The 11,602-nt window shown below is 41.8% G+C and overlaps 1 protein-coding gene across 1 annotated transcript in view; it reads right to left on the minus strand.

The window, feature by feature from the left end:
- Positions 1 to 210: 210 nt before the first annotated feature.
- mysm1 (Myb-like, SWIRM and MPN domains 1) overlaps positions 211 to 11,602 on the minus strand; it is a gene marked incomplete at its 5' end in the record, with an annotated part of 34,755 nt that continues 23,363 nt past the window's right edge. The window contains 10 exons of the mRNA XM_080720832.1: positions 211 to 766; positions 1,069 to 1,126; positions 1,746 to 1,851; positions 2,828 to 2,960; positions 4,119 to 4,307; positions 4,455 to 4,529; positions 5,022 to 5,072; positions 5,368 to 5,422; positions 8,610 to 8,692; positions 8,806 to 8,883. Coding sequence (XP_080576958.1) covers positions 407 to 766; positions 1,069 to 1,126; positions 1,746 to 1,851; positions 2,828 to 2,960; positions 4,119 to 4,307; positions 4,455 to 4,529; positions 5,022 to 5,072; positions 5,368 to 5,422; positions 8,610 to 8,692; positions 8,806 to 8,883 — 1,188 coding nt within the window. The 3' untranslated portion in view covers positions 211 to 406. The remainder of the gene's footprint in view (positions 767 to 1,068; positions 1,127 to 1,745; positions 1,852 to 2,827; positions 2,961 to 4,118; positions 4,308 to 4,454; positions 4,530 to 5,021; positions 5,073 to 5,367; positions 5,423 to 8,609; positions 8,693 to 8,805; positions 8,884 to 11,602) is intronic.

Below are 11,602 nucleotides of genomic sequence, written 5' to 3' on the forward strand. Positions count from 1 at the left end.
TGCCGGCCAATCACAGCGCATCTTGAAGTGGGGTCGCCATATTTGTAGTCGCCCGTGTGTCTCTATACTCAAGAGGTAATCTCGCCTACCAGGCAGGGTGAAGGAGTCCGTTTCTCCGGAATGCCTGAACGCACAAGAACCAGGGACCCCTCTAAAGATAGCTCTCGGCGAGGTGGAGGCAGACGCGGGGGTGTGAAGGTACGAAAAACGCGGACGCGACCGCGGTTTGCTATAGGGCTAATGACCACTAGTTGAGCATCTTACACAGTATAGCTTTAAAATAATTGATGTAAATATTTTTTGTAAATCTCTATGGGGAAAAAAATGAATGAACAATTTTTTTTAGTGCCACCAGAAAACCACGCCCACTGTTATGCCCTATGGTGAACATGGTGTCAAAGTGGAATCATAGTAAATAATCATGTCCGGTCAACAACACAGAGCCTAGATGCAACACTGGACTTTCCTCCTTCTCAGAGTTTGTCATCTGTGCAGTGGGTTCTTCTACTTCCCAGCCAGCACCCTCAACAGAATCCCTATCAGAGTCCCCTCCCTCGCTTCTGTCCATGTCCATTGAGTGATGATCAAAGGGGAAGTCCTCCGAGTCCACTGGTACAGAGGAATCGTTTAAATCTCCTCTCTCGTCCTGGTCGGCTGGTCGCGGGACGATGAAGTTACACTGGAAAAGGTTCTGGATCTGAGTGAGGAAGGGGTCCCCCTCCCCCTCTGGCAGGGGCTCTAGGTACCTGGCCAAGGATGACAGCATCTATAGGAGGTGATGTGGAAAGAGATTTGGGTGAAAATAGGATACTAGCAAAATCACAGACAAGTATGCCTTGCATTTATATACAGTAGAACATTGCAGTTTTGAATATATTACATACAATTTTGGATTATTGTTTTCCATATTTTATAATATTCTTCCATATGCATGCAATTTGATGAAATGTGTGTTATTTTCTTCCTCCCATTGAGCACATTGATAATTCCTTTCTTATATGTAGAAATAATGAACTATGTTTGGGAAACCATGAACCACTGGAAGACAGAGACGGTAGATGGACTGACCTTCTCCAAGCAGGTGAGATGGGAGTCCCTTCTGAAGAACCTGTCCATCTGCACACACCTGAGAGAAACAAACAACAATCAAGAAATAGGGTTTAATTACACTCAGGATTTCACAGAATAGATATCCTTTAGGCCAGTGGTTCCCAAACTATTTAGCTTAAGACCCAAGAGAGAGATTAGACTTTTGCCCCGGACTCAAACAAGTGAAAATAAAAGATCTAAATTGGCAAATCATCCATTTCCACTACTTCATTCAACATTTTTGTTTTCAAATTTGTGGAATTTCTTTGATTTTTATTTTATTTCTTCATGAAATTACTGAAACAAATAATTGAATTTTGTTAATAAAAAAAAAAAAGAAAAAGAAAAGAAAGAAATAGGAAACCAAAAATAAAGGGACCCATAAAAATTAGTCTCGACTCTCGACCCAGTTTTGGGGAAACAGTGCTTCAGGCTAACATCCTGTGTAGACTCTACAGTATAAAAAGTCAGTCCCAGCGACCCTGAGTGTCACCAACTATCAGAGAACAAAAGTATTAAATGTTGCCTTGAGTCAAAAGTCTCTAGGTAGACATGAAAGCACTGACTCTGTTTGCCAGACACAAAAAAGGTCATTAGAAGTACGCTGATGATCAGCCTTATGTTTGAGTGTCCACAAGGACGTGTCTCTTTCTCACCCAGGTGCCTGGGAGTATTTGGTAATGATCCACTCGGCTCTCCTCATCAACTGGTTCCAGTTTGGGATGTCCTGAGAGGACAGGAAGTCAAACCTGTAGGGCAGCTCTGGAGACAACCAGACAAGTACAGGACTCAGGAAGATATCTTTTGAAGCCATTTTCAATGTTTGTCCTAATTAATCATGAAAACTACTAACAGAAATGTCACAGGTTTGATCACAACATAGTGACATGAAGCTACTGTATCTCTGCTGTTGGTTTGATTCAGCTTAAAATACCTTTGATCACAACAATTTCATATCGTCACCTTGCTGAAATAAGGGCCCATGTCAAGTTTCTTTTAGCCTGGGTGCCAGCCTGTTCGCTCCGTTCCGCGATTTGTTTTGTCTCTCCGCATCACAGTGCAGGAAATGAATCAGTTGACTCGCATTTCTGAACGTCCGTTGTGACGTAGCGAGGTCGTTGCTGATTGGGTGTTGTTCCAGCGAATCAGAGTAGGGTTAGGGTAGCTACGTCATCAGCCAGCCAATACAGACTGGTGTATTTGTCCCGCCCCCGCACCACAGACCAATCGGAAGCCACGGTGGCTGGAAAGCCACGTGGTGTTGTTCCAACGAATCAGAGTAGGGTTAGGGTTGCTCCGCACCACAGACCAATCGGAAGCTGCGGTTTGCTGGAAAGCCGTGTTCCTCCCCTTGGAGATAGGAGGCTTTCCAGACTGTGATGCGGAGAGACAAAACAAATCGCAGAACGGAGCGAAACAGAAAGAACTGAACCAAAACTATATTTCTTAATCATTACACCCAAAACGTCTATAACAATATATGACCATTGCCATACAAATAACTCTTAATTCTTTCAGTTATATAACATAAGAGTATTAAATGACTTAAGACCAATTAGTGTTTTGACTTGTAAACCTGACTTGGATCAAATAAGTAAGTGACTTACTCCAGAATTGGATCAAGTCGCAAGACAATGTATGACAAATATAACTTTCCTCAAAAAACGGCAGAGGCCATTATTTTAGGAAGGTGACAATGATGAATAATATCTACTGAGTTTGTGTGTGTGTGCCATACTCTGCGGTCCGGAGGTCTTCTGGGTCTCTCTCACCAACAGGCAGGTGGTCTGGGAGCGCGGGGAGGCGTTGGCTGGGTCGTATGGGCTGACTATCATCCCTATAAAGGGGGCTCCGCCACGTGAAAAGTAACTCTGGAAAAGACAGTGCAGACACTAAGAACACACTGCTTTGTCTTCTTCTCTGTCTCCAACTCCCTCGCCCGCACTCACTCGCTCTCCTTTCATTAAACCTTTACGCTAATCCTCGTAGGACACACTGTGAGGGCTGAGACCTCCGTTTTAATGGTGCAGAGATTACAAAATGGTTAAAGGAACTCAAAGCGAAGGCGGAAAGAAATAAACATAACACTCAAGTGCAATGAAAATGACAAGATTTTACATGGCCAGTCTTCTCGAAAAATATATTACTGCAGGACAGCAGGATCAAAATGTGCTTCTCAAATATATGTTTCTTTTGGCTAGACAGGGAGTCAAAGAGTGTAACATCAAGAACTTCAACTGCTGTCATAACCTAGCCCTAGACAGACGGAAAGCTGGAGGGAGGGGTTGAGTCAGAAATTTAAATGGAACTGTCTAAAAGTCAACTCAAAAGTGTCATCACATGCTTGGGGACCAAACACACGCTCGCGAGCGAGCGTGTGTGTGTCAGATACTTTTCTCACACGTCTGATGTGTACTTATTTTAATGATAGCATACATAGGTATGATGTTTCCCATTGTGGTTTGTTCTCTAATGCATTAGATGTGTTTCTCACACGCCTGATGTGTACTTAGTCACATGCAAGCTTACAACGTGTTGCATTGCGACGTGTTGTGAGCTTGTAGATCGACACAATGTGCAAAGTCAAACCAAGTACTGCATAAATCAGGCATTGCACGCACAGTCAGCCAGGCACAGGGGTTAAAGCCAAAAGAAAAAAATATTTTCAGACCATGTCCCAATATGTGATTTTTGAAATGTGGTGTGGTGTGCGCAGTCTGCGCACGTAAACCAATATCTGGGGTTTCCCTGAAGTTCTGAACTGCCTTCACTGAATGTGTGTGTGTGCCAATCCATACTTCATTTTAAAGAAGTATCTTCTGAAGTTCTGTTGTTTTCTATGCTAGTCTGGCCAATGCAAATACTCATATCTTGAAATTATAACAGCTTTTTAGTTTATTATTTTACGGATCTGCACTGATCTCAGAAATTGCTCCTATGGAATCCTCAAGACTGAAATCAGTCCCCAAGACTGAGAACTTCAACCCCTGCAGGCAAAGATGCACAGTTTTAACTTGCAGTCATGTTACCTGGAACTGGTCCTGTGTGTGTATGTCCCGTAGAGAGGGGTTGGGGTGGAAGGTGGGGTGTGAATGGTACCAGCCCACCACAGCGAGGCCCAGGGCTGACAGCAGCTCACAGGCCTGGGTCTGAGACAGAGGGTCCATCTCACACTGCAACCCTGTACTGACGCTGTTGCATGGCTCCGCTGCATAGATCTACAACCCCACACACACACACACACACACACACACACACACATAAAGACACACAAATAGATACAGGTTTTGAATCAATGTCCGTCAAGTCAATTATCAAAACGTTTCATCCCCGAGTTCCTAACCGTTATGTTCTGCAGCAACTACCTTCAGTACTTTGTCTTCCTCACTGAAAGTGCCTCCCAACAAACCGATGACCTCGCCCCGAGACACGTGTGCGTGCTGAGGAGAGAGATACACAGTTGGTTTTAAACGAAGTAATAAAATATACAGCAACATTCACAGAGTTATTCATTTAACCATGTACATTAAGCACTATACATACTGTAGGAACTAGGAGAAATAGCTGCTTTGCAAGTTCACAAGTCTTTGCAATGTGAAGCGCTGTAAGCTTGTAGAACTGCTATTTTTGTTTTGGTGTTTTTTTTATTTGCCCAAAATAGGGATGCTATTGGTTGGTGGTTAAACACTGGCGTGTAAAAATCTGATCCTAGAAGCGCAAGGAAATTTTTCATGGCAGAGATAATTGTGAGATTAAGTCTAGCCTCTTATAGTTTTATTATTACAATTATTTTCTGAAAAAATGATTCTCATCTCACTTATAAATGATTTGTGTCGTTTCTTGTATATACAGTAATGTACGGTAACTGCGTTGAACTTTTCAGTACTCCATGTTTGATACATTTTAAATCACTGTTCAGGTGAAGAACATACCATGTCCATGATGAGGAGAGCCTCTGCACACACTATCACCTGGAATGGCTCCTAAGAGAAGAGCATAATGACTTGTTACCTCTTAGTTCAGATGACTAATGATAGGAAGGACTGACCATCAAACTACTGGCTAATGTTAGCAGCTGACAACTAGAGGACTGGGGTTCTCAATATGGTCACGCATTTAAAATTCATTAAACTTGCCAGGAAAGTTTAGACAGGGTGATTAGCAAGTCAGACTCAGAATCATTTAACATTCAGACCTTTTAATGAAACATAGTCTCCCATCCTGGTGATTATCACTAGCACATTATTAACTGAACAACGAGACAAGCACACAGCTGACCTGCATGTCTTCATCAAAGCACTGGCATGGAATTAGCTGGAAAGGATCAAAAGATCTATGAAGAGAAGATAGTATTGATTGATTGAAGACTTTATTAGAAGTTTGCATAGGAAAAGGTACAGTTTCATGACGGTACAGTTCACTGGTACAAGGTCTACTAAAAGGAGATCCATGAAAAGACTAAGCTTATTTCCACTGGAAACCATTGAAGTATCTCATATAACATTGAATGACAGACAAATAGAACACAGTACTATGCAGTAGATATGTAAAGAAAAACAAAATAGAAGACAGTAAGTCAATACAAACAGTATATACAAAGAAGGGGCAGGGGAGGGTAGGGTTGGGCTAGATTCTTTTTTACCAGTTGCGAACGGCTGCTGCCTGTAAGTGGTTTTTCAGGGCAATTTTAAAGGATGCTAGTGATCCACACTCCTTTGTGGCCTTCGGTAAGGCTTTCCACATTTTGGTGGTATAGCAGAAAAAAGAGTTTGACCCTTTGTTGGTTTTGACTCTGGGTTGAAAGTGATCTGTGGCGCTGCCTCTGGTGTTGTAATTATGGACATCCTTAATGTTTATAAAGTATTTTGACAGGTACTTGGGTATCATAGTGGTGTAGTGTATCTTGTACACCAGGCCCATTGCAAGTTGCTGTACTCTGTCAACTACTCTGAGCCACCCCACTCTTAACTGGTGAGTAGCGGTGAGGTGAGTCTGATAGGGAAGTCTAAGCAGGACCCTAATTAGTTTATTTTGGGCTGTTTGTAGTTTAGTTTTCAGGGCTTGTGGGGCGTCACAATACCATACGTGGACTCCGTAGTCAAAGAGGGGCTGGATTATTGCACCAGCTATGGTCTTCAGTGTGTTGGAATTGACCATCGGGGCGATCCTCTGTAGGAAACGAGTTCGTTGGTTGATTTTATTTATTACTTTAGAAGTCATCTTTTCACTGGAAAGATTAGCTTCAAGGATACATCCTAAGTAAGAGATTTCGTTTTTTCGTGTTATGACCTTGTCACCCACTTTGATTGTGAAGTTATCAACTTTTTTGAGGTTATGATTTGATCCAAAGAGGATGGACTCTGTTTTACCCAGGTGAATTGATAATTTGTTGTCGTTAAGCCATGTGCAGATCTTACTTAGTTCAGAGTTAAGTGTCTTCTCAACCTGCAAGTGGTCCTTGCCCGAGACTAGGAGAGCCGAGTCATCCGCGAACAGGAACAGGTTGCAGTCACAAGCAGATGCCATGTCGTTCACGTATATTAGGAACAACAGAGGTCCCAGTATGCTACCTTGAGGAACACCACAGTTTACCGGGAGGGGGGGGGACAGGGTACCGTTAATCTCCACCACCTGTTCCCTCCCCACCAGGTAAGACTGCATCCACCTCACTGCTGCGCTGTCAAGACCGATGGCTTTTAGTTTCTCAATCAGAATAGAATGATTTACGGTGTCAAATGCCTTCTGGAGGTCCATCATGACCATGCCGCTATATTTGCCGTCATCCGCTTCGCGTTTGATTTGGTCAGTCAAATAGAGAAGGCATGTGTCAGTGGAATGAGATTTTCTGAATCCAGATTGGAACTCGTAAATCAGATTATTCTCATCGAGATATCTTGCTATCTGTTCGTAGACTATTTTCTCCATGACTTTGGATATGGAGCTAAGAATGGAAACGGGACGGTAGTTTCCAGGGTCTAGTTTGCTACCTTTTTTATGCAGGGGGGTTACTTTTGCTAGTTTGAAGTCCTGTGGGACATGACCCTGTTCGATGGAAAGGTTAATTATGTGGGTAATTATTGGAGCAATGGTGGCGGCTGAATCTCTGAGAAATCTAGCTGGAATTTTATCAAGGCCAGTGGCCTTGTGTTGAGGTAGGGCACTCAGTTTTTTAAACACTTCATCAGTAGTCACTGTGGCAAGTTTAAAACTGTCTTTTCTGACGCCCAGTTTATTGTAGAATTTCTTAACAAATTTTACACCATACCGCCCAGATGGGGCGACCAGTTTTTCAACCAGCGAACGGGCCACGGTGGTAAAGGTTTCGTTAAGATGGGTAGCCACTTCACATTTGTCAGAAATGAGAGCGGTGTCCGTTTTGATGTTTATGCTGTGGCCTATGGTTTTAGGTTTTAAGCCTAATGTGTTGTTAAGCAACTTCCATAGGTCTCGTGGTTTGTTTTTGAATTCGTCGATTTTTTCATCAATGTAGTTTTTTTGGGCGGCTCTAATATAGGCAGTTGTCTGGTTTCTAAGCTTCTTGCACTGAGCAGTAAGATGCTTGAAAAAGAGGAAGAGAATATTTAAGTTACCATCTGCTTTTTTTATCTTATCTTTTCCAAACAGTAAAGGATACCGTTCTGCTCGTCACATCTACAGTAGATGATGACGGCTTAACGCTGAAACGCATCCATTGTTGCAGGCTGCTCTGCAGCACATCATGCTAAATTAATAAAATAAAAGTGTCTTAAAGGACAGTTCCATGAGTGCTGGTGTTCTTGTAAATGGTTACACCCCGGCACTCCGACATGTCTCCTTTCCGACATGTCTCCATTCCGACACTAACCCTATCTCTAACCCTTACCCTAAACATAACCCCTATGGAAGTGTCGCCACTCCGACAATAAGAAGTCAATTTCGGAGTGGCGACATGTCGGAATGGAGAGCGACACCCCATAAGTCGGCCTTAAAGTGTTATTTATACTGTACTTGGTTGCGCTGCGACATGTTGTGAGCTTATAGATCTGTTTTTCCAGTGCCAGACACCGGCACGCAACTAGGTATAAATCAGGTGCAAAGCTATCCACATAATATACCCACAGTTCCCATCAGTACATGATCATGGATTAAAGCTAAATAAAATCGCAACTGAAAAAGGTTGTATGGCCAAGGCCTAATGTGTGTTTTGAGAAGCGCTACTAGGGCTGTTTCCTAAACAATTAACACAATATGTAGAATGATGTTTTAGTAAGGCTGCTGTTCTACATACAGCCAGCCAACCTATGCTTTTATCATGAAATATCCGAGGCTATTAGGGTTTTATGGAAGATGCTCCTGAATATACCGCTAGATTGACCAAATGCTCTAATCTTAAAATAATAACCGAAAATAGCGTAACAGCTTGTAGATAAGCTATATTCGCTGCTCAACGTCGAAGACATGCTGGCTTCTATGAAATCCAAAGTCGCGGCGAATGAGAACTTTAATCCATGCATGCATCCATCCATCCTCCAGGGACTCACCCTCTGTGCCTGGACATCTTCGAAGGTTTAGGCTGCCTCTTCATCTCCTCTCGCCGCAGAGCTAGCTCCTCTGCACTCAGATGCTAAAGGTCCCACCCACCACCATAGATTAACAGTCACTACAACAATACACAAACTATGTGAATGCATACGTGCAGTAGTAGTGTGTACATGTCAATGGATGGCTCTACTGTACCTCGTATGTCTGGCCCTCCAGATCCTTAGCGTCGTGCCAATTTCCCCAGATGTCCCTCACACGACGCTTCCTTGTTCGCTACAACACAGCAAAAATAAGCAATCAATCGACTTTATTGTCACAACACAGTTACAGGTAGAGGTGAGGTGACACTCTTGTTTATACTGGCTTTCGTGTTTGCAGTTCAAGGAGGAAAAGGAGAATTAGACGTAAAGAATGGGGGGAAAGCACAAAAGGCCTGAAAATAGCAGCATGTTAAAAATCTGTATCAGGTCCTACATCACATTCAAATCATATAATTAGCAATATCTAGGGCATGGGGGGGAGGGGTTCCTTCGTTTTGGGGGCCTTTAGGTTATGTCATAGAAATTTCACACCTGAAATGTTGTACACTGCATGTATTATGCTAATGAAGGGGAGATGTTACACATTAACCCATATTACTGAAGTAATTGAGTAGACATTTTCAATACACAGATTAATAAATACTTGGCCTCATTGTTAATGTGTGCCAGAGAGAGTGAGAGAGTGAGTGGAACCTACTTGACACAAATAAACAGTAGGCCTTAATACTTATGTCAGCGCTTGTTCGTTGAGTGGACATGGCCGGTACAGCTTTGGTTTGGATGTTGAGCATGCTGCGTTGTGCAGTGACACGCACCAAAAATAGCCAATCTACAAGCTTGCGCTCAATTTAGTATTATAAAGCTTTACTATAGATCCAGCGTACAGCATTGATTTCTACACAGAGGGCAAAAATATGCATAATTGACAAAAAATGTTTAAGGGCAACACCCAGTATAAACACCCCTGGTTTGTCCCATGTATAGAACATTCTGTACATTTGTGGTTAAGTGTTACTTCTGCTCTCGATTGCAGCTGTACTCTTCTTGGAAAACGTATCACTAACACACGCGCGCGCACACACTCACACATTTCACACCTAGATGAGTAGAGAGATATCATTAAGGTCGGGCAGAGACCTTGTATCATGTTGCTGTTACTTTTCAGAGAAAAAATAAAACAATGTTCCAAAGGATCCTGAATGTAGTTATTATTTAGTCAAAAGCTCTATGAATGTGTGTAAAACAACGTAAAAAGATACAATATGGATTGGAGATACAAGGTTTCCACCTGACAGCGATGTTGTGCAGGAACAGCTATGTTTTACACCTCGAACTTACATCTGGCAGAAATCCTGCTCTCAACTTGTGTGACTCAAATAGTAGCCCCATGAAGATGAAACATGCTTTAAGATTGACATTGATATTGATCAGCATTTACATTATTTGATTTACAATTGTATTCAAGTGATTCTTTAATTGCATTTTGTGTGCATGTGTGACTGAGTGCTGGTGTAAAATTGTATTACTATATTTGTGAGGGCAAGTGTCCCCATTAGAGACTCTAGACTATAATAGTAGAATTTGCTAAATAAACATTGTGAGGACCATTTTCCTGGTTCTCACAAGTGAAATGGATGCTTTATGGTTAAAAATAAATGTGTTATCGTTTGCTTTACAATTAAGCAATGGTTGGGGTTAGGATTAGATATTTAGAGGTTAGGTTTAGGATTTAATTACGCCTGATTTATACTTGTTGTTTGCACGGCAGTGTCTCACACCGAAAATTGCCGAACTACTGTTTTCGGCTTTTTGGTTCGGGTAAAAAAATAAAGTATTCATAAAATTGCCGTTCTTAAATGTTGATGGCCTCTTAAGTATAGTAACACAAATCTGTGTATGTATGTGTGTTATAGCTAACCACTTTCAGCTGAAATTCAGCTGGACTGGAAAAAACACAACAGAGATGACTGTTCAACCACATCCTGTGGAGTTTTAAAGACAACTCAGGCATTGAAAATAACTCTGTGGTATGACGTTTACTCAAGTACTATTCTTAGTACTTTTCTAAGATATTTTCTCAATATCTGTCCCTCGCTATTTCAACAGATCCGAGACAAAAATAATGACTAAAGTATAATTCTACCACTTTCCTTTCAACAACAAAGAGAAGAAAAATTAGTAAATAGTAAAAATAGTAAAAGATTCGCTTTTTTGGGGGGCAAAAGTTCTTCTCTGCCTACAAAATGATGTCAGACTTAACAGCCCCATTTCATCAATATTAAGGACATATCTGGGAATGCCCATATTTGTTTTGTTTTGACATAACATTGTTCACTATCATGCTGGGGTCTCCATATATGGGTAACTGGTTTGATATACATCACTGGCCTGATGGCCAAGAATTGGCGCGACCTCAGTCCATTGTCGCCCTGAGGCGTCTTACTAGTAGTATTGTAGTATTTTAACATGCATTGCGACCGTCAGGTCACAGTTACTATGAAAAGATCCACCGGCTGTCAGTTTGTCTGTCAGTCTGTCCGTCACGTCACACTTTTGTCCTAGTCATATCTCTGCCACCGTTGGCCCTATCAATGCCAAACTTTGCACACACACTCCTTGGATGGCAAATCACAACCTCCACTACACTCATTTGTATGTGTGTTATAGTATGTGTGTTATAGCTAACCACTTTCAGCTGAAATTCAGCTGGACTGGAAAAAACACAACAGAGATGACTGTTCAACCACATCCTGTGGAGTTTTAAAGACAACTCAGGCATTGAAAATAACTCTGTGGTATGACGTTTACTCAAGTACTATTCTTAAGTACAATTCTGACATACCTTTACATTAGTAGAGTATTGCCAGTCTTTGATATGTTATACTTCTACTTACAACGCGAAACATTGTGAGTTTGTAGACTGGTTATGTTACAAAATGTTGTGTTCACTC

The sequence above is a fragment of the Nannobrachium achirus genome (genome assembly GCF_963921795.1).
Source record: "Nannobrachium achirus genome assembly, chromosome: 1".
Lineage (NCBI taxonomy): Eukaryota > Metazoa > Chordata > Actinopteri > Myctophiformes > Myctophidae > Nannobrachium > Nannobrachium achirus.